This window comes from Schistocerca cancellata, chromosome 2 (assembly GCF_023864275.1).
Source record: "Schistocerca cancellata isolate TAMUIC-IGC-003103 chromosome 2, iqSchCanc2.1, whole genome shotgun sequence".
NCBI lineage: Eukaryota > Metazoa > Arthropoda > Insecta > Orthoptera > Acrididae > Schistocerca > Schistocerca cancellata.
The window spans coordinates 778,414,362-778,440,818 of NC_064627.1; the positions used below are offsets into that span (position 1 = coordinate 778,414,362).

The 26,457-nt window shown below is 37.6% G+C and overlaps 1 protein-coding gene across 2 annotated transcripts in view; it reads left to right on the top strand.

Moving 5' to 3' along the window:
* LOC126162627 (ribosomal protein S6 kinase alpha-5-like) overlaps positions 1 to 21,283 on the top strand; it is a 400,316-nt gene extending 379,033 nt beyond the window's left edge. For both annotated transcript variants that reach the window (XM_049919248.1, XM_049919249.1), the window contains exons 5-17: positions 7,342 to 7,452; positions 7,699 to 7,782; positions 8,091 to 8,194; positions 9,822 to 9,972; positions 10,085 to 10,246; positions 10,334 to 10,453; positions 10,541 to 10,762; positions 10,851 to 11,021; positions 11,120 to 11,326; positions 11,427 to 11,577; positions 14,934 to 15,148; positions 15,325 to 15,430; positions 16,352 to 21,283. In XM_049919248.1, the coding sequence (XP_049775205.1) occupies positions 7,342 to 7,452; positions 7,699 to 7,782; positions 8,091 to 8,194; positions 9,822 to 9,972; positions 10,085 to 10,246; positions 10,334 to 10,453; positions 10,541 to 10,762; positions 10,851 to 11,021; positions 11,120 to 11,326; positions 11,427 to 11,577; positions 14,934 to 15,148; positions 15,325 to 15,430; positions 16,352 to 17,133 (2,586 nt within the window). In that variant the 3' untranslated portion in view covers positions 17,134 to 21,283. The remainder of the gene's footprint in view (positions 1 to 7,341; positions 7,453 to 7,698; positions 7,783 to 8,090; positions 8,195 to 9,821; positions 9,973 to 10,084; positions 10,247 to 10,333; positions 10,454 to 10,540; positions 10,763 to 10,850; positions 11,022 to 11,119; positions 11,327 to 11,426; positions 11,578 to 14,933; positions 15,149 to 15,324; positions 15,431 to 16,351) is intronic.
* Positions 21,284 to 26,457: the final 5,174 nt, after the last annotated feature.

The following is a 26,457-nucleotide window of genomic DNA, read 5'->3' on the forward strand; positions in this document are numbered from 1 at the left end:
AGTTCCAGTAATAAAGAAGTGCTTCGTCGTGTGACTCGAACTTGGACGTTTTTCCTTTCACGGGAAATACTTTGCCATCTGATGCATCCGAGCACACCAGACGCCTTGATTCGGAGCTTCAAACCGAGCGACGTGGCGCAGTGCTGAGACACTCGACCCGTATTCGGGAGAACTGCGGTTCGTATCCTCGTCCGGCCATACAGATACATGTTTTTTTTCTAAATTTCCCTAAACTGCTTACGACGCTAGGCCGGCATGGCTCCTTTGAAAAGGATAAGGCCGATTTCTTTCCCCGTGTTTTCCCAATCCGAGCTTGTGCTCCATCTCTAATGACCTCGTCGTCGACTGGATGTTACAACCTAATCTTCCTTGTTTCAAAGAGTCAGTTCGTCAATACCTGCGTCCCACTTTCCAGACACTTCGTAAGCTCACCTGCTTGCTGGGAGAAAGGATACCTCGGATAATGGCTTGGTCTCAGTCTCGGGGTGGTTCTCGGAACTAAACTTTCACTGCGCAGTGGAGAATACGTTATGATCTTTACTGCTCAAAGTCTCTTGCCCAGCATGCACGTGCATGACGGTTTCGCTTTCAACTTCTTCTGCCACAGTGAAAGAGAGAATTTTTATCATCACGCTGTACCCCTCACACCAGCATCTAGCCTTTCCCTTGCGTTTATCAAGGAAGGAAAGATGCGGTAGAAAGTAACGAGTAGAGCCAAGACGAGAATGCCCTCTATTTCGAAACTTAAATATAAAGGTACCTAGTCTTCTGTAGCCATGAAATTACTACTCATACCACGAAGACACTACCTGTTATCGAAAATGTCAGTATTAAAACGTTCACATCAGCCTTTCAAGTATGACAATTCAAAAAAATCGCGAAAGCTACGTTTTCACTTTCGTATGCAGGAATGCGTTAAAATACTTGTGACGTTTAAGATGCGAAGAGAAAAGAACGCTTGACATAAATTATATGTTCAGACTATTGTTTTCGGCCTGTGTCTGGTAATAACAGACTTAATGAACTGCACGGAACTGTCGGTATGTTAACTGTGGTGAAGTTTTAGCCTTGATTCTCTTCTTCATATCATCATCATCATCATCATCATTTGAAGTCGGTCACGCAGAACTAACAGAAAATACTTTCTGCCATTTGACTAGTTTATTTCCATGAAGAAAAAACTGCAGCAATTTCAGCTGTTTAGCCCTTTTTTATAAAAATGATTCATTATTGTCCTTCGAAATTAGAACACAGTAAGGCATACCACGTAAGAGGCATTAATATGATACCCGTATGGCCAAATAACGAATATGATACATAGATATTCTTTTCATGCACTACAACCCGCAATGTAAGTAATTTCCAAAGAGCGGCAAAGAATTAACTGAAGTAGCGTAACCAGAAGGAAATCGAAGAGGTCAAATGGTGAAAGCATTATCACTTAGATACTTTCAACCAATGTCCAGTACGAATCTTGCTAATGATAACCCGCGGGTTGAACATCAAAGAACACTTACAAAAATGTAAAAGTTTGGTTTTTTTCCTATTCCCTTTCAGATACAACGTATATTAATTGCTATCCAAACTATTATACGTGCAAGCTAAGTGGACACTCGGAGCGGTGGTTGATGGGGGCGACCGTAAAGGCATTTCCCATTTACGATCGCTCCCAACAGCCACCGCGCCGAGGGTGAACATTGTTTGCGCGAATATTACCTGCACGAACGCAGCGAGAAAGTCCCTAAAAGCATTTTCAGAGTAATGATGTACATGATGAATAACGTTCAAAAGAGCTACCAGCAGCAGCAGGTTTTTTATTTAAAATTATATTTTAGCTGTGCGTGTGCAACTCCTGTGCTGTAGCGAGACATTTTCAAGCTTCGACAACTGTGGGCGACTGATTGCACTACAGAAGATGCTAACTACGCATGTTACGTCGAATGCTTCTTATAGATTCCGTCTGCGCCGTTGTCGCTTGCGATATGCGCAGCGCAAGATAAAGAGTCTAACGTTATTTTCAGGATACACATTGTAATACTCCTGCTGGTCTGCCTGTAACGGCGAAAACAGTAATAGTAGCACAGGCATGTCGGCTTAGTGGACAACTTACGTTTTGACAAAACAACGTACAAGAGAATACTGTGTGACCCAATAGGAGTAATTTCCAAGGTTAATAACTAGTGTGAGCTTCAATTACTTTAACATCAACGTTACTTTCACAAATGCGAGTGATCATTTGTGTATGCCAGCTAGACAGCAACCACACAATTCGTCTCAATACAGGAATGTGAGGTGCTGGGAAACATCGGTTCTGATTTCGATTTTATCATCAATGTCTAAACTTCGATGATCGATAATAATCGATCCTAGATGTCGGTCAGATGGTGACTGTATAGATCGCCGCCAAGAGCAATATTCAAATGTATCCAATGTCATCTTTATTAATCAATAAGGACAAAGGTAATTAAAATTACTTATTCCACAAGTAAGTGTCTACACATCGTAATGCAATTTTATTACCTGTTGGTAATTCTGTAATTATAAAGGTAAAAACTTACTCTTATACTGCTCACACTCCACATTTAACACAGCACGGACTTCTCGATCTTCGTACCGCGTCTCGAAACAACATTGGAGTTACAAAATAACGTATTAACAGTCGCTGATATCGCTTGGTTCCGAATACGACGTATTATATCATTTCGTAACCGTATTTAATGTTAATGCAGACGATGTGAAGATCTTGTGCTGAACGTGTTCAATAATGTCTTTCAAAGTAACGAACGAAAAGAGTAAAATCATCTGGAAATCTTTAATTGTGGATATGTTGGTTTGGATCAGATGTAATCTTACGTATCATAAACGGAAAAGGTACCTACGTATTTCACTTTTAGCAGTTAAAAAAAGGTTAAAAAACACGTTCCGAACAATACTGCTACACACTACTACTAGATACCACTAAAGCATGAACTAAATGAACAATGAAAAGCATTGTTTCATTTTCAACTACAACGATAGCCAATATACAGGGTGGAGAAAATAAGTGTCCCGGACAAGTGGATATGATTGGACGTGACTGTATGCATATAATCATACCTATGACGTGCACACCACTTCGACGCCCGCCCGCGATCCACGCTGGTTCAGAGCGCAGTGTATGCTGTCACTGATGGTGTAACATTGCAAAGGGGATGATGGTACTTGGAGTGGAGCACCGGGTGTTGGTTGTGGAAAGTTAGGTGACTATAGAGCCGTGGAAACTGTGTGGTCAATTGTTTACTGAGAAGTTCAATGTTGTCAAAGTGCCAGCAAAGCGAGCGATGCGACTCTTGGTCCGAAAATGGCGACAGACAGGCTCTGTTTTGAACAAGTTAAAAAACGTGCCAACACAGCAGAAAACGTGGCTGCAGTTCACCAGCAAATGCTTCAGAGTCCTACCAAATCAACCCGACGCCTGTCGCAAGAGACCGGCAAATCACATCGATCACGTACACGAATACTCTACGTGGACCTGCACTTGCATCTCTACCGAGTCTGTTCTCTTTACATCTGGTGAACCCTGGTTTCACGGAACGAGGTGGCGCAATGGTCAGCACAAGGGACTCGCATTAGGGAGGACGACGGCCTGATTTAGGTTTTCCGTGAATTCCCTAAATCGCTTCAGGCAAGTGCCGGGATTATTCCTTTGCAAAGGAACGTACGACTTCTTTCCCCCATCCTTCGATGGGATCGATAACCTCCCTGTTTGGTCCCCTCCCCCAAATCAACCGACCAACCAACCCTGGTTTCACGTAAGTGGTTATGTCAACTCACAGACTCCGGGCAGCGGAGAATCCGCATAACTTCCACAAAATACCATTGCATGATCAGAAGTTTGGGGTTTGGTGTGCAGTGTCTACGTGCCGTATTATTGGTCCCATTTGTTTTCATCAGACGCTGATGTCGACGTGTTACATTGCCAACATTCCTAAACCATTTGTGGCAGCATTAACGGAGGAGGAAAAGACATACAGTTACTTCCAACAGGATGGAGCAACTGCATACAGCCGCCCGAACCTTGGAGCACGTTTACACTATCTTCACCCCTGATAGAGTTGTTAGCAGAGGTCAGTCTGGACGCGGCTCGAGCTGGCCACCCATGTCACTAGCTCTGTCAGCGTGCGATTACTTTGCGTTGGGAGCCCTAAAGTCTAAGGTGTATCGTGACAACCCTCATAGTCTTAAAGAAATGCAGCAGAACATTTCGGATGAAATAGTAGAAAGTCCGGCAATCCGGCATCTATCTGCCTTCAGCAACTTTCTGACCACGGCCCAAAAGTGCCAAGAGATGGATGACGTTAGAACTGTATTTCCTTTCCTCTGCTGTTTTTCTTTGTATCCTGGAACTTTGTTCCCTGGGCCACTTCTGTTTGCCCCACTCTGTACCTGACTTCGTTAAAATTTGTTGCTCTCCCGCCACGCTGTATCCCCTCCCCTCCTCCCTCAATTACGTTTGAGTCACGAAAGTGTTGCACTGGTGTCGTTATAAGACATGTTCACAAAACTATTCAGTTGGAGTACTTAAAAAAATCATTCACAACAGTAAATACCATGAGTCGATGTTGCGATGTTTCAAAGGTTTCATTATTTGTGGGGTTGTAGAAAAATATCCGCTACCAGTCACAATAAAAGGTTGTTTATTCGTCACACGACCGGTTTCGGGCTTGCGCCCATCTTCAGGTGTTTATACATTCATTTACATGTGTGTACTGTTGGAGATAAAAAAAGATGAAGCACCATTATGACAGTCATGCTGTGATGATAGTTACACACTTATGGTCATTTTCACGTCCATATATCAGGTATAGCTCCATATTACACTATTATGATGGGCACTCGTGAAATACACTATGTTTACATATAAACATGTGGGCTGTGGTCAAAGAAATTAGATGTAGCAGATGTAAAGATGTTGCTCACACAGAAACTCGTAGGTCCTGGTCAAAGAACTTCACTGTTGTCAGCTGTCTAGCTGTCATTTTTTTAAATTTGTAATAGCTTTGAGTATGAACCAAAAAAATTCATAATGTGTATCAAGAAACGTCGCAGTCTATAATAGCTTTTTAAATTTCTATATATGCAACACCTTTTCACTTCCTGTGGCTAAGTGTGTAACTATCATCACAGCATGACTGTAATAATGGTGCTTCATCTTTTTTTATCTCCAACAGTACACACATGTAAATGAATGTATAAACAACTGAAGATGCGCGCAAGCCCGAAACCGGACGTGTGACGAATAAACAACCTTTTATTGTGACTGGTAGCGGATATTTTTCTACAACCCCATAAAGGAACAGTCACGGAGTTCGACAGCATCCACTATGGATAAAATTCATTCATTATTTGTGCTGAAACTTACAGAATACTTACGATCATCCCTACTCCATACTCGTCCAGAGTGCACCCTGCGCAGCCAGTGCTTTTGCGCTATAACAGCGGCTATAAGCGGATATGGATTTCGCTGCTGTTCAGTGTTATTATGCCTGTGCATCATTAAAAAGATGTACAGAAGAAAAGAAACAAATAAAACAATAAATAACTGCTACTGTGAGCACGGTAGAAGTACTCGTCGAATATCTTGCCCGTCTAAATTGCCTCTGTTATCTACCTAGCTCCATCAAGCAGAGCAAATATTGGGAGCAGTTCACATTTAGAGTAAAGATTGCGTGTTCCTGATCGCCATCTTGGATGGGCTGTACAACAGTTCTCGGTGCGGGGTGAAGCGGAGGCCGTAACGTCTAGGAGCTTTCTCTATCCGTGGCTTGGCTTCGCGCCACTTTCACTGTTCTTTCTGTTGGCTACACCTCTCACCTGCAGGCGGGCAGGCCAGATTCAGCGTTTCAGGCTGGACAGTGAATGACAAATCAGGGCTGCCCAGTGTGTCACACACAAGATACAGCCAGCTCTGGATCTACGATATTTCCGAACAGGGGGTTCACTTGTTGGAGCCCCCCATCCCCATCTACCTTTCCTCGAGCATTTCAGATAGGGCGTCAAAAATTTTTAATAATCGATTTTTCAAAAATATGTTCGTTTTTAGCGCACATTTTTCTGAAGAGTTTGTTACTTAAAACATATATCTTCGAGGGAATGTAAGACATGTTATTTGGTCTCAAGCGTGCAAAAGTGCAGTCCCACACCTCTCCACACAGCATTCTTCTGTTGCGTGTGACTATGTTTCGCTCTATGGAATTCAAAGGTGTATATTTTGTAATGAAAGCCATCAAACCTATATGCAGGGTAGTGGAAATTAAAATGTCTCCTGCTCCCAGTCGGCCGGTTTCACATTCTACCTTCCTTTAAAAAAATCCTCACAGTTAAAACTGGGCGGGATTACTTGTGACTGAATGAATAAGAACTCTTCACAAAATCTGCTATCATCCCATCACTCCTTGATAATTATATTGGCAGAGTTCTAACAAGTGGACCCTTACTCAGAAGTAGTGGGTTTGAAATCCTCTTCCAGCCCCAAATTTTAATTTTCCGTCATTTTCCCCATAAGCGTTCCACATCTTTTATATAAGCCATTCTGATTTCTTCTCTCCAGTCTTCCTCCAACTTTCTCTTCTGTGACCTAAAATTAAATGTAGGGAAAATAAAACCAGTAAAGACAAGAGAGAAGCAAGACAGTACACATTTCTTTAGTCCTTAGGTCCCAGAATTTGTCTTCTCAGTAATCTTGCTATAGCTTTACACGGCGTGCTTTCTTTTCTGCGAAAGAATCTACTATCTCATCAAAGTTTGTCAAAAGTTTTGCTACGCGAAAAATCGAAACGTCGTTGCCTAGTACTGAAAAAGCTGTTAATACCAATAGTACCCAAGACTGGTGCGGTTTCTCGACCTGATTACGTTTGTTTTGTCACTGGCTACTGGATAAAACGAAATAGGCCTTTCTACTATTGTAGCAGTTGTAACACGCCAAATAAGTGAGACTGTTTTGGCACAAATGGTCATTTTTATATGCCTCATTTACGTAAATAACACGACAGAATGTAATTCACGAGGTACCAATATCAAATGCCTATCAGGGCTACTATAAGCAAAAAGTTTTTTTTATGTTAGGAAATACTTCCCCAAGTAACAGACACTGACCTTTTTAAGAGAAGAGCTGAAAACTTTACAATAGAACAGAATTAGTCGTGCTGCAGAGTGTTTTGTCTTATTCTATGACATCTGTTCATAAACCAATGATGACTGCTGGTAAATACATTTCCCATTTTCTTAAAAGTTTATTGCTGATTATGTCCATTTGCTAGCTTTACTATTAACTCATTTAAATTTGTTTTTTCTTCATTTTAGCTGGGCATCATCTACCGTGACATAAAGTTGGAGAACATCCTCCTCGACAGCCAAGGGCATGTTGTTCTGACGGACTTCGGCCTCAGCAAAGAATTCCTGCCTCATGAGAAGGTACACAGTTGTTTTTACATTCATCAGCTCCAACAGTACCACTGTATGATATTTCCTTACCTCCTTACACTCTGCAGTGGAATGTACACTGATATGAAACTTCCTGGAAGATTAAAACTGTGTGCTGGACCAAGACTCGAACTCGTGACCTTTGCCTTTTTCGAGTGTGTCTGATTTCATAGTCCAGACATCAGTGTAGCATACGAAATTGTTGATAATTTTGTTCTTTTTCTCCTTCATTTGCAGGAACACAGAGCTTACTCCTTCTGTGGAACGATCGAATACATGGCTCCTGAAGTCGTCAGAGGTGGCAACACTGGCCATGATATTGTAAGTGAAGTTTTATGACATCCTCCGTGCAACCATACACACCTCTATGAATTAACCATTACTTCATGTATCGAAATAATATACTCTTTAGTGGAGCTATACGTAGCCAGCAATAAATTATAATAGGCCTAATAATCTACAAATCGGATCTGAACAAAGTTTTATGTCAAAAATAGATTTCGTTATTTAGGCTAAGCTGCTTGTCTTTTGTAAATATACAAGCCCACTGTTTTGGGTTTGTCTACCAATTCCTGAGAGCCTTTTTACGCAATGTGAAATAAAGCTCCAATTCTTCATCATTTCCACAGGCTGTTGATTGGTGGAGTGTTGGAGTGCTTACATACGAGCTGCTCACAGGTGCTTCACCTTTCACTGTCGAAGGAGAGAAAAATACCCAACAGGAGATTTCAAGGTCAGTAAAATAGTCACACTGGAAACCACATAAACAGTTTCCTCATACTGGTGGCAGCAACAATTTTTAATTCATTGTTCATTCGTACACACGATTACAAACAACATTCTAAATATCAGAAAAACAAGATGTAAATACAGGCAAACAAGATGAGTATGGAATATGAAATAAAGTTTGAAATGATCTTACATCTAAATTCCCATCACGCCTTGATAATTATATTGGCAGAGTTCTAACAAGTGGACCCTTACTCAGAAGTAGTGGGTTTGAAATCCTCTTCCAGCCCCAAATTTTAATTTTCCGTCATTTTCCCATAAGCATTCCACATCTTTTATATAAGCCATTCTGATTTCTTCTCTCCAGTCTTCCTCCAACTGGCCAAAGTACTGACATTGTAATAACTTTAATATCAAATTTTCCTACACTCTTAATTGCAGAATTTTTACTGTTATGAGCTAAGAATCTCTTTCTTTAATGTAGGAACTTGTTCCCACTTTTCTGGCACATTCTTTCCTCATTGCAGCTTAGTTCCGCTGTTTGCCACTTATTTGAACAACTGAATAGACTAACACCAGTTTGCTCTTAACGTTTTCCAAATGAGGAAGTGTTCTTTTTGTAATGTAAAGCTGTCAACTATACAGTACTGGAAAAAAAATTAAGACCATCACTTAATATCACTCACCTCAAGATTGCCCCTAAATTCCTTCTAATTTACTTTCGTTTTATTCAGCCTTCTTAGCAAAATATTTTGAAGGAAATTTCTAACTTGAATGTTTTAGAAGTTATTAATTTTTCTTGCATTTTCTAAAATGAAAATTAATCACCTAATTTTTAAGTGAAAGAATGGTCTCGCTCAAAGTGAGTCCTCGTAAGACCTGCAAAAAAAGTTTCCAAGTTTGTTTTAGCCCATTGTTTTGGATTTTTTGGATCTTAGAATGACACCTCATAATATTTCAATGTGGCTGACAACTCATGAATAACAGAAGGCAGGTGTATGACAACACTTTCAGAAGGTGCATCAGTGTCTCAGTTACCAGCTTAAAGTCAAGACAGGATATCAAAAGACATTAGGAAAAAGAAAAAAAACAAAAGAACCAAAAAATGGGCTAAAACAATTTTTTAATGCACTGTAGTGAAGGCCACTAGGTGTTCTATTTTTGTACCAAAACTCACAGTTTATGATGAGCTGCTTTTGAGCTAGACCATTTCCCCATAACAATTAGATGATGGTCATTTTTGAACAAAGTAAATTAGCAGTAGTCTAAAGGCAGCATTGATGTAATTGATATTAGGTGGTGTTCTTGAATATCTTTCCAGCACTGTACATAAAAGTTGTTTTATGACATAATCGTAAACTGTGTCCACCACTAACATCATTAGTCACCACATGTATTCACCTGTATCCTGTATAGAGTTGTATTATTTCTTGTGTATTGTTAACTTATTTCATATTGTACTTGAATACCTATTTGGAGCTAAAAACTTGGAAACGATTTTCTACTAGGCAAGGTCAGAGTAAGCTCAGGTTATATTTCAATTCCTGAAAATAAAATACTAGACACATTTCATCATGCTTAGTGCAGATACATGAGCAGTTTTGACAAAAATGTTTACTGTTACTTTTCAGACGAATTCTCAAGACAAATCCACCAATACCTGATCATCTTTCACCAGAAGTGTCTGACTTCATCTCGAAGCTGCTGGTGAAAGATCCACGAAAGCGCCTGGGTGGTGGAGAGGAAGATGCAGAAGAACTGAAGAGACATCCTTTCTTCAAAGTAAACTGCTCTACAAAAAGTCTTACAAAATCTGCATGGTCTAGACTGAAGTAGTCAAGCAGATGTTTATAATGTGCTGTAAAATTAAAATGTTTTAAACTTTTTGTTACAGGGCACAAATTGGGCAGATCTGGCTCAGAAAAACATTCCAGCACCTTTTGTTCCAAAAATTACCAATGAGCTGGATACGAGTAACTTCTCAGATGAATTCACTAAGATGACACCAACTGACTCACCTGCTATTGTCCCCCCTAATTTCGATAAAATTTTCAAGGTAAGTTGGGTGGGATAGATTTTTCTCTTACTATAATGTATTGATAATAGAAAGAATAATCCTTTTAATATGCTTACTTGTTTTCAGGGTTACTCATATGTGGCACCATCTGTTCTGTTCAGTGAAAATGTTATAAGTGATGAAATATTCCAAGCTAACACAGATAAAAAGCCAAACAGTGCAACCATCATGTCTTGTAAAATAAAGGTAACACACTAACAATGTATTTACTCATGAACAAGTAGATAGAATACACAGAACATTATCTGTATTTCACTGTTTTTACTTCCACAGGAGTCTCCATTTTTTGAAAATTATGAAATTAACTTGACAGAAGGCATTCTTGGAGATGGAAGCTTTTCTGTCTGTCGAAAATGCTGCCATAAGAAGACAGGACAAGAGTATGCTGTAAAGATTGTCAGCCGGAAAATTGACTGTACACGGGAAATAAATTTGCTAAGGGCATGCCAGGGACACCCAAATATAGTCACTTTGCATGAGGTGTATCACGATGAGGTAACCATTTTTGAAAGACACAGTGCATTCTAAATGTAATCAGAATATACAATGCAGATATAATTGCTAAATGTTTGGCATGTTGCAGGCGCATACATATCTAGTTCTGGAACTGCTAAGAGGGGGTGAGCTGCTTGAAAGGATAAGAAAGAAAATACATTTCACTGAAAGTGAGGCAAGTCAGATAATGCGCAAGTTAGTCTCAGCAGTACACTTCATGCATTCCAGAGGTGTTGTTCATAGGGACCTCAAACCAGAGGTACTTTTGAGTTTTTCAGTAACTAGGCATTTCTGTTTTCACTAGTAATTCAACTGCATTGCAGTCCTTCACATTTCATTATATAAATTTCATTGCAGAATCTGCTCTTCACTGATGACTCTGATATGGCAGAAATCAAAATAGTGGACTTTGGGTTTGCACGACTGAAGCAAGAAAAGGAACCTATGCATACACCGTGTTTCACTTTACATTATGCAGCACCAGAAGTTCTGAAACAGGCATTTAATCAAGGTGCTGATGGGTATGATGAGAACTGTGATCTATGGAGTTTAGGAGTAATTTTGGTAAGTTTTCTTTTTCAAACTTAGTTTTCTAATTTTGAAATACTTACATGAAAAACCTGTGAAATTTGATGCATTAAAATAAAACAACTTGTCTTTACAGTACACAATGTTATCTGGGAAAGCACCGTTCCACGCCAGATCAAGGGATGATAGTGCAGCTGCTGTTATGGCGCGGATAAAAGGAGGAGAGTTTAACTTTAATGCTGATGCTTGGGCACATGTATCTTCACAAGCAAAATACCTTACAAAAGGTATGCAGAAGTAATTTTACGCTCATAGAAAAAACAATTTTTGTTTAACATCTTACTTTCCCCAGTTGTCATGGTGCCTATTTTTTTTTTTTTTTTTTTTTTTTTTTTTTAGACTTTTTGAAAGGTCATAAGTTGATCTGACTAGTATTACACACACTGTACAGAATTGATCAAACATAGTATACCAACTACCTGACCCAGTTACCAGTTTCCTTTCAAGATTAATGTTTGGTTAGTAAAGGATAGCAGCTGTCCAATAACAAAGCTGTGAATGTGATTGCTTAGTCTTAATGCAAAAGCAAGGTAAAAGGTACAACACTTGACAAGGAATGGCTACTTTTTAGATGGAAAAAATGCATCAACTTCATGATGTAACTGTTACTATGATGTACATGTTTTGTTGAACATTTCAAGGATTCCTCCTCAGAAGTTTAATTGTAAAATGTACAAAATATACTTCAGCAATTGGTTCTTCATTGAACTTGTATGTTTTCTAACCCAAAATTCTTAATACTTGGAAGTATGTGGAATTCAGTGGGTTCTTAATCAGGTGAATAGTATAGCAGCAAAAGATTAGTTTTTTAGATTTCACGTTGCCAAAGCACCTTTGGGCAGAAGCATCTACCTGACTATTTTCTTGTGCAGTCCATGCCCTCCTTCATGTATTGTTTCGTCCAGTTTATCCAGAAGACTGGTATAGTATTTGCCAGTTACTATTTTATGATTTTCAAGGTAATTAATAAGAAGAACCTGTGTTTGCATCCCAGAAAACATTAGTTGAAAATTTTTGACCATGAGACAAACTTTTCGATTTTAGGTGACTGGCATCTGGCTCCCACACAGTGTTTTCTTTGTTGCTGCGTTTCTCGCATGACGCCTCATTGACATTAATGTCAATCATTGTCAAAACAATTCAGTTATTTGTCTTAGGATTTCACTTTCTGATTGGCATTAAAGGAAATGAAGCTACCATCTTGCACAAAGTTTTCCTATAGTTAATCTTCATGTAAAATAAACCATATTTCCTCTGTTGATATGCTTATGGAATCATGAATTTCTTGCCCTTTTTGTTGGCTATTTTTTAATACCATATTATGTACTCTTGTAATGTCTTTGAGGATGGTGTTGAGACAGCAACCAGCCACAAATTTATTTTAAGTTCCTTTATTCAAAAGGTACCGTTACCAGTTTCGAATCATTACAATTCATCATCAGACAGCTTTGATGCTTTCATTAGAACATGTGGTGCATTTTTTACTGATTAGTTGTCCTAAAATATAATATATAATTATAAGCGTTTCCATTACATAAGTGAATATATGATCTTTTTCCGAGCATGGGGCATCTTCATAATGTTAGAATATACCATAGCATCTATGGCACTCATATGTTTGTAAACACTTCATATCTATCAAAACTTGCAGTGCATGTTAAAAGTCTGTCCTGTGACTAATATGAAGTGGTCAGTGATACAAATCTACGTGTGAAACGGTAGGAATGTGGTGGAAATGTACTTGGTGACAAATCTAAAGTGCTCAGTTAAACAAGTTTATGTGTGCAATGATGAGAATGTGACGAAAACTATGAACGTTGTGTGCTGGATGAAAACTACAAAAACAAGTATTGCAAACCAACATTTCGCATGAGTCACATCCCAATGCAAAACTGTAACACAACCATCTGTGTGACATGCTTATTATTATATATTATATGTTAGAACAACTAATTAGTAAAAAATGCACATGTTGTAATGAAAGCCATCTGACGATGAATTGTAATGATTCAAAACTGGTAACGGTACCTTTTGAATAAAGGAAATTAAAATAAATTTGGGGCTGGTTGGTGTCTTAACACCATCAATGTTTGTCTTTAAATAACAGCCACAGTCTCAAATGATGTCATTATATGACAAAATTGCAATGTCCTCATTTGTGCTTAAAATTTTGGGACCTCCTCCCCTGCACCTCATGCCCTACAAAGTACTGTTTCAGACATTAAATTCTGAGGCTGGGATAGAGAGAAGCAAAGGAAAGAATTAAGAGGAGGGTGAGAGAAAATCTGAAAATACTTGCGATTTTCAATAAAGTTCTTGAGCCCATTTTCACATCTTTCGGTTCTGCAATATCATTGCATCAAATTACCAGTTGCTATGCTTACTCTTATACTCTTCATAGATGCAAGTCTGTGTACTTTCTCTGTAAATGACAATGGTTGTCATAAGAGAATAGACTTAATGCACCATCCATTCTATTCATGAATGAAGAACTGACTTAATGACCATTTATTGCTGTAATTGAGGCACTCTGACCTTCACAGCCTTTAAATCAGTATATCTAAACTCTAAAGGATTTTCTTAGGTTTCTACCTAGAAACAGGTGCTAGTGTTCTTATAAGTTACTTTTCCTGGGATAATGTGTATTGCTTCAGGTATTGACTGTTGAGGCTACTCTCTCTGCAGTGGTTCCTTCCCATGGCAGCCAAACCACTGAACATCCATTCTGATCTTCATGATAAAATTTTAATAACATTACTTTGTCGAACCTACTGTGGATCATACATACTTGTACAGTACACTAGGTTGGGTCACAGAAGCAGAGTCGAAGCAGTATCTTGTGCCATAGTGATACCCAACCAGTGAAGTGAGGTCCACCACTTACTCACACCTCAACCTTTGTTGTTTTTCAGTTCTTTATTTTCCAACTCACTGTTATCACAAGATGTTTGTCTGACTCGATTGGTTCCAGTTGTAGCTTGCTACTCTTATGGGTAACAGCCTCTCACATTTACATGTCATTTAGTTATGTAATCAGTAACATTCATCTGTAGATGATATTATGATTTCATCAGATTTTTGTGTTATTGTAAATGTATACTCCTGTCACATACCAACTAAAATATACAATGTCAGTTTGGATTACATTGGAATTTACTAGCATATTGAAAATTACACATAACTGGTGCTGTTGCATTAATCATTCACTAAATGAGTATTTACGGGGGAGAGACCTCAGTGTCAGAGATGCCAAATTTAGGGAACTTTTGCTATGCAAGGCATGTTCTTGATTAGGCAATAAAAATAGCTCTCAATTTAATATTTATTTAGCAATCAATTTATCTGTATTCCTCACACTTCTTTCAAAAACTCTGATTTAGATGTCCTAGTGAATTATCATGGGGCCACTTGAAACATAAAATACTGATCATCATTGAAAGTAAATGCTAAATATTAACTGTCACTACTTTTTCTTTGTCGTGTAAATATGAAAAGTGTTCTACTACATAGCAGAAACTTTTTTTAGATAGATCATTAATGAAGATATGAGCAGTTACGTAACAAAATATTATTAACGTTACAGGTCTGCTGACTGTTGATCCAAAAAAGAGACTACGAATGAGTGACTTACGTTCAAATGAATGGCTCAAGGGCAGCAATACAAGACTGTACCCATCAACTCCCCTAATGACACCTGATGTTCTCACAGCTGGCTCTTCAGCACGTTCTGCAGAGATAGGGGTTAAGCAGACATTTGATGCCTTCTACCAGGCACAAAAAGAAGGTTTCAGACTGCAGGTGAGTGATTTATTTGGTTCTATAGCTTATGAAACAGACGTGTCAAAATATGACCAGATTTCAACAGTTCATTAAAAAGTGTTTTGACAACATACTTCTTTAATCACCCAAGGTTCATATCTTATTTTAAGAAACGCTATTTACAGTGTATGTTTTACATTCAATGTCTGTTTCAGGATGTGGTAAATGCAAAATTAGCCCAGCGCAGACGTATGAAGAAATCCTCAACTGATGCTCGAAGTTGTTCAACATCGAGTAGCTTTTCAACTTCAAGCTCTTCAGGTGAGCTTTTTTCCACTTAATATTTGATCGTGTTATTGTTGTTTTATCTTAGCTCTTTCTGTTACTGGCTAATTCAACAACGTGGGCAATAGGTAGTATACTCACTAATGATAAAACTGTCATATGTCTGCATATCTACTTTTACTCTCATGTACAATAAAATTTACCATGGTTTGTCTTGTAAATCCTGTTTCAATATTTTCTTTGGGCTTTGTAATGTTCTTTAGTACAATTTCTTTTTGTTTGCATCAAGTGATGAATGTAATTAATCAATATTTTTAGCTGTGCATCATATATATTTTATTTCACACTGAATTTAATGCCTCATATAACTGCTTAAAATTATCAGTAATCATTTTTACCTTTCTTTCTAACCTTCTGGCTTCATAGTAATGCTAACTGATAACATGTGTTGGACACTTTAAGGTGCACTGAACAAAGCTCAGTGATTTTTTGGAGTATATAGTCCCCCTCCCCGGCAACCACCTTAATCATAATTGCTGTCCATAGCCTTAATCAGACCTTTTAATCTTTCCAGTGATCAACATGTTTCTCTTTCATACTTGCAAACATTCCTAAAAGTGGTAGTTTCTGAAGTAATACTCAGATTTTCAACATCTCTTCAGCTATTTATCATTAACTTTGCTTCAGGTATGCTGATATAAGAGAATACCATAAAACCAAACCCTCTTTCTGCAAGATTATTTCAGAATATTTGTCTTCAAAAGAAAAAAAAAAAACTAATGATGAACTAAATATCTGTACTCACCATGTACCTATAGAAATTTAGTCAACAGTGATACACGTAAAAATGTTGCACATAGTTCCAAATTTTGGTATTCTAATTCTGTTTGTAATCATTCAGCTCCTTCTGTGTCATTCAGTCAACAGCATTACAGTTCTTGCAATCTTTTTTTCTAGGAACTTCATCAATTCAGACTCCAGTAAAAGTCAGTCAGTCTGGGTCAACTCATTCTACTGGGAGTGGAAGTGTCAAACGAGCTAGCAGCAGCCAAGAGGATGGAAACAAGGTGTTCAATTTTGGAGAAGCAAGAGTGAGGGAGTATCTTTCCAGTCTTTCTTCTGATGAATGCAGCTGCTCCTCAAGCTCCAACAGTGGACAGAGTGGAGTGAAACGACACAGTGATTTTGTGCTATCTCCTGTAAGGAAAAAGTGGAAGAAGTCAGTCTCAGATTCAGAAGTACTGATTGTTGAGCATCGTACGACTGATATATCAGGAATGAAAGTGTCACAAAGTTTAGGAGAAATTAGCAACCGGTTACCAGCACCTACGGAGAGACGTGTTCCATCCGAAACGAGTATTTCAGTACAAGGACAAGAAGCACAGTTATCAGTGCCAAGTGGTTCTCCTGCAGTAGCAACATCATCACACAGGGCACTACATCAAGATGTGGGCCTTGGACCTTCTCGGGAACAACTTGGAAGAAATACCACAGGTCCTTTGACTAGATCTCAAAAGCGACGTTTAGACAACAGTTCCAGTTCTGGATCAGCATCTCAGAAACGTCGACTAGACGACAGTTCAAGCTCTGGATCATCCTCACGCATGACTACCCCTGAAATGCCTGTTAAAACTGAGACATCAACAGCTTATAAGAGGCACCACAAAAGGCATCACAGACAGAGACACCATGGTGCAGAAAAGAAGTCAAAGAGGATGCCAACTATTACAGTTGAGTAAGCATTTTAGTCAGGTGGGAAGAATTATGTAATAAACAATACTGAATACAGGAGTCATAGATGGAAAAGTGTGACTAACTACATAGTTCTTAAGCCTAGTCTCCTGTGACAGTGCTTGAAGACTCTGCATATAGATACTTTCTTGCAAATGGAAAAATGGTTATCCCACTTTGAGAAACATTAATTACACATATTATATGGCTTTTTGTAAGGTGCAATTGAATTGCACAAGACGATGCAAAAGGTGTTGTTGAAATATGTTGTTTACACAAAGGGACTTAATAATATATTTTTGTTTTCTTTTAGAAAATTTATGTCATTGTTACTTGCTAAATGAAGAAATGTTACGTACTTGTTGAAAAGACAATTGTTTATTTTGCAGAATGTATATGGTGTGTATCTATATTGTGACAGTTGCTATAAATATGAAAGGGAACAGAAGATGAGAGCTATACACAGTTACTGCAGAGTTGAAACTACGGTGCTTTAATAATGTGCCGTTAACATTAGAGTATTTTTAAAAAAGAAACTGATGTTAACTTCTTAAGTCATCACATGTATATCCTTTTGTACCTGTTGTAGTGTGACGATATATTGGTAACAAATATTTTTTGTAAGAGACTAGTCGAAACGCACAGTAGCTGAGTATTTCAAAAGAGTACTGCATTGTGAATTTAGAATAAACTGTACTGCAATATATGTCGTGCTTCTAGGTAAAAATCTGACTAAAATTTTGTGTAGTTGTTTGACCTTTGAAATGTTTGTTATTTTTGAAGGGGGCAGGTTTTGTATGGTGAGGCTGCATGTGAGAGCTACATATCCATTTAACATTTTTAATTTCATTTGCCATTGCAGATGAGTGGATGATTTTACAAGATCTTCATTAAATGTTTGTCTTGCATTTTGTGGCTGTTAAGAGGAGGGTAATGTACATTAGCTTCCACAAAGTTACTTACATGGCAATGATTTTATTACCTCCTCATTGTGATGTGTGAATCAGTGACTACTGTGCGTGAGTAAATGTGTTACAAACTTAAATAAGAAGCAAGCTAGACTTTCAAAGGTTTTACCTATAGATTTATCAGAAACATTTGTTTGTTTCTGGTATATAAGCACTGTTGTTCCTGTGTATCTAATTATAATTACTCACAAGGTGAAAGTACAAGGAGTATGTGTTTTCTCCTTGTAATTGATGAAGTATTACCTTTCCTGTATATCAAGTATGATTATTTAATTCAAAGCTTGTATGCAAAAAATTGAATAGCTGCAGCCACTGACAGTGATGAATTTGTTCACTCTCAGAAATGTCTTTTTTTTTTTCTTTTTGCAATTGAGACTGAAAATGTATTTTAGGCCTTTGTGTCAGTGTTAGTACCCTTTGGTGTAACACAGACATGGTAATTAGTTATCTACATCTTTAAAGCAAGCATGTCATAACTTAGTTTCAGTTACATTGTGAAACTGTTGATTTAAATTGTCACAAGTGAGTTTACATTTGTCATTGCTGGAAAACGAACTTTCATAATTGCTTGCCAAAGAGAAATACAGATGAGTTGCAGGATGTGTGTGTTGCACTTGATTGGTTTGTACGTGTATGAAGTCCAACATTAAGTTGGATTGTGTGATTTTGTCTTGAAATGATAAACTTTGTGTCTTTGGAAGGTGATGTATTTTTATCAAATTCTGTTAGAGATTTGCTTGCTCATTTTGTTTCAAACACTGTAAGAATTTCTTATCTACACAATGGTACACATCAGAAGAAAAAAATGTGGTGTTTTTTCATTAGAATGAACTGTATACACTCCAACAATAATGCATAACTCAAGTAATTCCTTTTTGTGTTAATTTAGTTTATATCATTGATACTGAAGAAGAATAGGGGCATTTGTTTTGAAATGAATGGTGTGATCACTTTTTTATATTAGTATATCTGCAAATTATATTTAGTGATTGTAGCTGTGCTAAGATATATTATTAATAATATCAGTTGTTATTTTTAGGATTATTCTAAAAAATGTCTGATTCCAGTCTTAGAGAATGCAGTTTGGTTATTCAGCTAGAAATAAGAATTTATTAATGATTGACTGTGATTTGAGGTGGGTACAAATTATGACCATGGTTTGTCTTTGTCCCTGATGATCATTTACATTATATATATATCTATATGTCCTTTGTGACAATGTAAAATTATACCAAAATGTGCAATGGCTTGTGATAATGATTAAAATTGTGAAATTGTTTCATTTTGACTTGCACTCATAAATTAACCATCTCAGTTGTTGAGGGACATGTTGACTTATCATCATTGTTAGCTGGTTTTTTATGAAACTATTGGCAAAAGATTATTGTTGATATATTAATAAATGAATACCATCACCAAATTCCTAAAATCACAGAAAAACTTTTCTGTGAAGTGAGTTTGTAATCCTTTCCATGAAAGTAGTTCCGATATCATAGAACAAAGATTTCAGCCACTGATTTAAATACTTACTGATTCTCCTGGAGAGAGATGAGCTTTACTTAACACTGATCCATCCATTAATTTTTTGACTGATGCTTCTGTGTGTTTGAACAGTCTCAGGTTGCTAAGAAAAAATTATTTATAATGTATCTACATAATTGTGTTTTCATAAGCAGTCATAATAATAAATGAACATAATGTGCTTACTTCACATTGTTTCATGCCATAATTTGTACTAAATCATGTTACTACAGAAAATAAGGTTATATTATGTTTGTTTTGTATTCAGAAAGTGATCTGTTCCTCCTATTTCATTAATTGTTCAGTATTTTATCCTCAAAAATAAAAATTTCAATAGCAAGAATGGCAAGGAAGCTTGTATTAAAGTTAACTGCCTATTTTCTGAATGATTAACACAAAATATTTATTTATGTGGTCTCTCTCACCATCAATGCTGTTTATTGGATGTAGATTCACCAGGCATGCCATTAATTGATTTTACACATGAATATATTTTTGTAAGTCCAGAATATTCATCAAAAGATGTTATTCTCAGGAAGTGGAATCTTTCTGTGAACTGTTGCTTATGATACAGTTGTAGCACTCATTTGCTTACTGAAATCTACACGGTATTTATTTCTAAATATGTTAATATTTCTGTTTATATGTGTATATACCATACTGAATTTGGGATTTAAATAAAGATATCTATAGAATTTATATTAAAAATTCTCCTGTAGTAGTTGGTCATGAATATGTTATACCTACATATATTACCTATCCTCCCAAAATTGTTGCACTTCTTATTGAGGTTAGATTTTTGTTAATGTGACTAGTAACAGATACCTTTCGAACTTCAAGAAGAAGAAGAAGAAGAAGAAGAAGAATGTAATGTACATTTTTATGCAAAAGACAAAGAAGTACATAAGAATTCAGTTAAATGTTACAGTAAATAGCTGTTTTAATTCATCCACTGTATGGATAAGCTTGGCTTAGTGAGTTTTACTTAGTCCAGACATAGTGAAAAAAAATTGTTAAGTCAAGAACAGGAATGAGCAAAACTTAGAGATGTACAAAAATCGGTAAAGAAGAATAAAAGGCTACACTCTAAATAGCAGTGGTGTCCAAACTTATGTTCCCATATTGCCATGGCCCAGGGAGTGAAGTAATCTTACCTTCCCACACATCACTATTAAACTCGTTGTCATAGTATCTTCACTATTTTCAAAAGTTTCGAGAGGTGTAAGATAGAAAAAATAATAACGTTTAACTTATTTTAATTATCTCGTTGTTGTTGTTGTCAGTGGCTCAAAGTATTATTGTGCCTAGGAGTACATTCTTGCTGCTGAAAATTTTGATTTAACATTGCAAATTCTTGTTGCACTAAATAACTGATAAAGATTTGCCTGTTGCTATAAATATCTTCTTATTTTATCCCATTCTTCTATACCATGGTAACTTCACTATATCCATTTTTATCACACCACAGATTAAATTATTAGAGAGATTACCAAAATCTGAGGTATGCCCACCACTACTTACATTCTGCGGTACTAACAATATTGCAAAAAGTTTACAAAGAAAGAGAGTTTACAAACAGAAGATGAATTATCACTAAAATATATCATCATTTTATAAATTAATCCAGAAATGAATTAAATAATTCACATTAGATTGTGCAATTAATAATAAGTATGACAGAAGTTTTGTAATTTCAATTATTCTTAAAAGAAGAGTACATACAGAGTGTAACAAATTAATTTCATTGTATATATTTTGCCTGAAATATAATATAATATATTATATACAAAATCATATAAATTCTTTTAGCGAAACGGCTGAGATAATTTTAACCTATGCAGGAACCGATAGTATACATGGTATCAGGTATTTCTGTCAGATGTTCCTGTGCTCCATTCACTAATGTGCTGTAGGTGATTGGTTACCTGCCCCTTATTTCACATATTTCTCTGAGAAAAGTTTTTCTCGGCAAGCTAGAATATTAAAAGTGTGAAGTGAAATAGCAGGTTCCAAATTTGAAAGAATCTTGTGGCATTGTATTTAATTAAGACCTTGAAATTACAATTCATTTTTCAATCCACCATAAGCAGCTAATATGCAGTGTATTGTCACACCTGATGGGACCAACCTTTAGTCTTCCATGTCTTTGATATTAGTATCAACTTGTTGTGTTAAATTCTTGTGCAGGCAGAAGAAATGTGTAATCACAAGGGTTTCTACATTTAAAACATGTTGATTCATTATTTGCTATTCATTAGTTAAGCAGTAAGGCATGGCTGCAAATTTATTAATTGCAGACATGTTTTTGTACATTTGTGTACTCTGGAAGGATATAGGCAACCTGACAATTCCACTTTTCAAGTGATTTTGGCTGAGAGAACAACTGCACCAATGATTGCCAGATATAGAAATTTTGCACGAGTTAAATAAAAGACACAACAATATAAAGTGTGCTAACAATATTTATTTAGAAGCGGTTCAACAAAGAGAATGTCTTAAGTCACTGGAGCTTCATACAGGCTCTAAACTGTACTTGTGACTCAAAGCTAGAATATAAGTATGAAAAATATTTACATTAATGCTGGGAAGTGGAATAAAGAACTTTTGTTCCATTCAATTCCACATTTTCAGAGCCATAATAACATTAATCTGAGCACCAATTTTTTTACATCTATTTAATGATGAAAGATATAGCCATGAATATAACATAAAGGTATCAAAACTGATACCACGTTGTCATTAAATTGTTTTCTAAGTATCAAACTTGCTGTCTTTATAGTGCCAGAGATGATAAAATAATTGTGCTTTGAATGCAAGAAAGACATATAGAAATGTTTCCATATGTAACAGATTGGGAACAGGATGTGGGCAAATTCCTTGATAACAAGAGTAAAAAATGTGCTGGATCAAATTGTAGGAGGGTCTACTACTGGATGAGAACATCACAAACTTGTGACGATGCTGAATTTCTCAGACATTAAAATCTACCTCTGTATTTCACATATCACTATACATTGTAATGTATTAGATATAGAATATTTGTAGATTTAATCTTGAAGTTTGGTTCTTGGAATCCCCTGAGAAGCAGTATTTTCTCAGTAATGAATAGAAGAATCACTATATTGGAAAAACGATCATATTAGAATGGCAGCAACCAGCACAAAAAGACCAAGTTTGAGTACTTATGGCTTATCCTCAGACGAGTTACTCTGTTTCCATGTTTCGTGCAGACAGAACACTTCTGTCACAGTACATGCTAAAATCAAATAGAAAGGTCCAGAATGAGATTTTCACTCTGCAGCGGAGTGTGCACTGATATGAAACTTCCTGGCAGATTAAAACTGTGTGCCCGACCGAGACTCGAACTCGGGAACTTTGCCTTTCGCGGGCAAGCGCTCTACCATCTGAGCTACCGAAGCACGACTCACGCCTGGTACTCACAGCTTTACTTCTGCCAGTACCTCGTCTCCTACCTTCCAAACTTTACAGAAGCTCTCCTGCGAACCCTGCAGAACTAGCACTCCTGAAAGAAAGGATATTGCGGAGACATGGCTTAGCCACAGCCTGGGGGATGTTTCCAGAATGAGATTTTCACTCTGCAGCGGAGTGTGCGCTGATATGAAACTTAATCTGCCAGGAAGTTTCATATCAGCGCACACTCCGCTGCAGAGTGAAAATCTAATTCTGGAAACATCCCCCAGGCTGTGGCTAAGTCATGTCTCCGCAATATCCTTTCTTTCAGGAGTGCTAGTTCTGCAGGGTTCGCAGGAGAGCTTCTGTAAAGTTTGGAAGGTAGGAGACGAGGTACTGGCAGAAGTAAAGCTGTGAGTACCGGGCGTGAGTCGTGCTTCGGTAGCTCAGGTGGTAGAGCGCTTGCCCGCGAAAGGCAAAGTTCCCGAGTTCGAGTCTCGGTCGGGCACACAGTTTTAATCTGCCAGGAAGTTTCAAATAGAAAGGTATTTAACAAGAGACCATAACCTAACTGGGTTCAGGCTTACTGTGAGTGATGATAAAAGAAGGCATCTCTCTTCCTGTGTACCAGATGGTGAAATTTAAGTGCAGCTACATACAGAGGTCCATTGTGGGCACTATTTATCAAATGGTAGTGAAACTTAGTACATATACCAATGCATTAATGCAGAAATTATGTATGTTGGAAAAAATTAATTCCAATTTTGGCCACCAGGTGCCAATCTGGCATTGCACAGCATCTCGTCAATGTCTCTGGTGTTTGTACTGAACAAATTTTGTAAGCTGTGGTTAATAAGAAAATCAACATTATGGCTTTCTCACTTGTTTGACCTTTTCTGCCCACATCCTTTCCCTAATCTGATACATATGGAAACATTTAAGTATGTCTTTTTTTGCATTCACAGCACCTGATTTGTGCCTGGTGGACAAAATTGGATTTAATTTTTTTCCAGCTTACATCAGTTCCACATTAACACATTAGAACATCCACCAAATTTCACTACCATATGATAATGTCCACATTGGACCTTTGTGAGAAGCTGAACTTTAAGTATAATCACCCAGCAGGTAGCCTATTTCATCTATAGCTGCATCAAATTATTACCCCGTCCTCAGCACTTGCGCATATACACTTTAATTATCAATTTATTTTTCTCCATTTTTATAAAGGTATTTTGTAACACTACAAAATGGTACATAGGCTTGCAACACAAGGAAGGTGGACCAGCCACCAGCTGAATCCCATGCTAGTTAACAATGCTGATCTGACACACTGGCAGTCTGAATGTAGTGCTTAGGTGTAACTCTTTAGGTTTTCCCAGTGATCTGTCGGTATCTTGAGGTGCATGGACGCCACTGTTTTACCTGACATGTCAAGATAGCAGTGCTTAGGTGGGGTATCACATTTATCTAGTCACATCTGAGGCCAGTCCCTCCTTTCCAACCCTAAAACAAGACACAGGATACAAATAAACACAGAATGAAGTATACAGATAGATTATGCACAAAGCTTTTCACCCTTGGGCTATCTAATGTTTGGGGAGACAGGAACGACATGTAGCTGTAGAAATAAAATGAAAATATTTGCCAAGTCATTAGCCATCATTACCAAACTCTACCACAGACAGGATAAATACCAAAGAAGAGAAAAAAATAAAAGATTATGATTTTTGGTTAGTGTTACCTACATACTTGTTTATTGAGAAGAATTCTCCCTTATGATGAAGACAAAGAGTTGTAATGGCTGTTAGAGAAGTTGTTGTCTCTTAAAAATATATGCAGTGTCTGCTCAGTTCATCCTGATGTGCCCATGTATGCCTGTTGTTTTAGTTGCTTAGTTCCAACATTCATAGTACTGTTTGTAGAGTTCTACAAAATTTCCCCTCATTTTGCTACAAAATACTCTGAGCTTAGTCAGCAGTTACTGTTCCCCTCCTTACCTGTTTCAATTTCTGTTCCTGCAGTTTTAACACCTTCTCAAATTGCAGTAATGACGGTGTTACATTTGTAAGAAGTTTTAACCAATAAAGCTCTGACAGCAGGAATGAGAGGTAAGTACATTTGAATAAAAAGGCTGCTTGTGGTAAACATGTTTTATAAAGAGGTGACAGATCATCAGCTGTGCCAGTATTTGAACTTTAATCATACTAGGTTAAATCTTCCATCCCCCAACCTCACTCTTGTTACCCATCATTCTCACTAGTCAGTAGACACTGTTAAAAATCAATCATATAAACACCATGTTTCGAAACTAGGGGCTCTTCAGCAGGAAAGAGAGAGAGAGAGAGAGAGAATTATAAAGAAAGACCAGTTGAGAATTTAATATGAAATCTACTCAGGACTATAGATCCTTGGAGAACATATCTATGGAGTCATGGCAGGACAGAAACCCAATCTTATCTTCACAAGAGTGTTCATTTATCTGGCAGTGGATGTGGGTATGTTTTTCCTTGACTGTAACATCTATTTCTTACACTAGTTAACAACAAGATCATACACAAAAATTGTGGTACTAATTTTGACTGTGTTTCTGAGAAATAATTTCTCCATTGATACAATTTTTTTCTGAATTTGGATCTATGGAGTATCCTTGCAGGGTACCCACCTGTAACATCAGGACACCATATGTAGTGAGTGCAGTTTAAATTGCCACTTTTTTTTTCCATGTCACCACTGCCCTCATCTCTTTGCATCCTAGGTGTCCCCATGACTAAGTAACTTCACTTTTATACAAGTCACACTTACATTGCATTATCAAACAATGGAAACTCCTTGTAGGAATATCAGCAATGCAGGAAAATACAGATTGCTACTTACCGTAAGGAAGACATATCAAGTTGCAGACAGGCATGATCAGAAGACACTCACATGTAGCTTTCGGCCACAGCCTTCATCAGTAGAGAGAGGACACACACAGAACTTTCACATACACACATAACCGCCAACTACAGTATCTCGGGCTGGAATGCAACATCACATGGGATGCAAACAGTAATCTGGGGGGTCTGGGGGGGGGGGGGGGGGATGGGAAAGTAAAAGGGATAGTAGTGTGTGGATGGGGGTGGAGAGGGAGAGAAATGCTGTCTGATGGAGTGTGCAGGGACTAGACTCCAACAGGGCAGGGAGTTTTGGGGGATGTGGCTATCCAAAGGCCTCACCTTCAGCCCTACACTCATATGTAACAATGATGGACTTGTCAAAGACCTATTCTCCTTCTCCCAATCTCTTCAATGTAAGCATTCTTTGTTGCCAATCCATCCAACCAACCAAAACCAACCTAATTCCAACATTGAACCCTGCCTCTTCCAGCTCATACCACCATCCAACTGTGATCCTCCCTCTCTCCCACATAACCACCTGCTGGTCATGTTC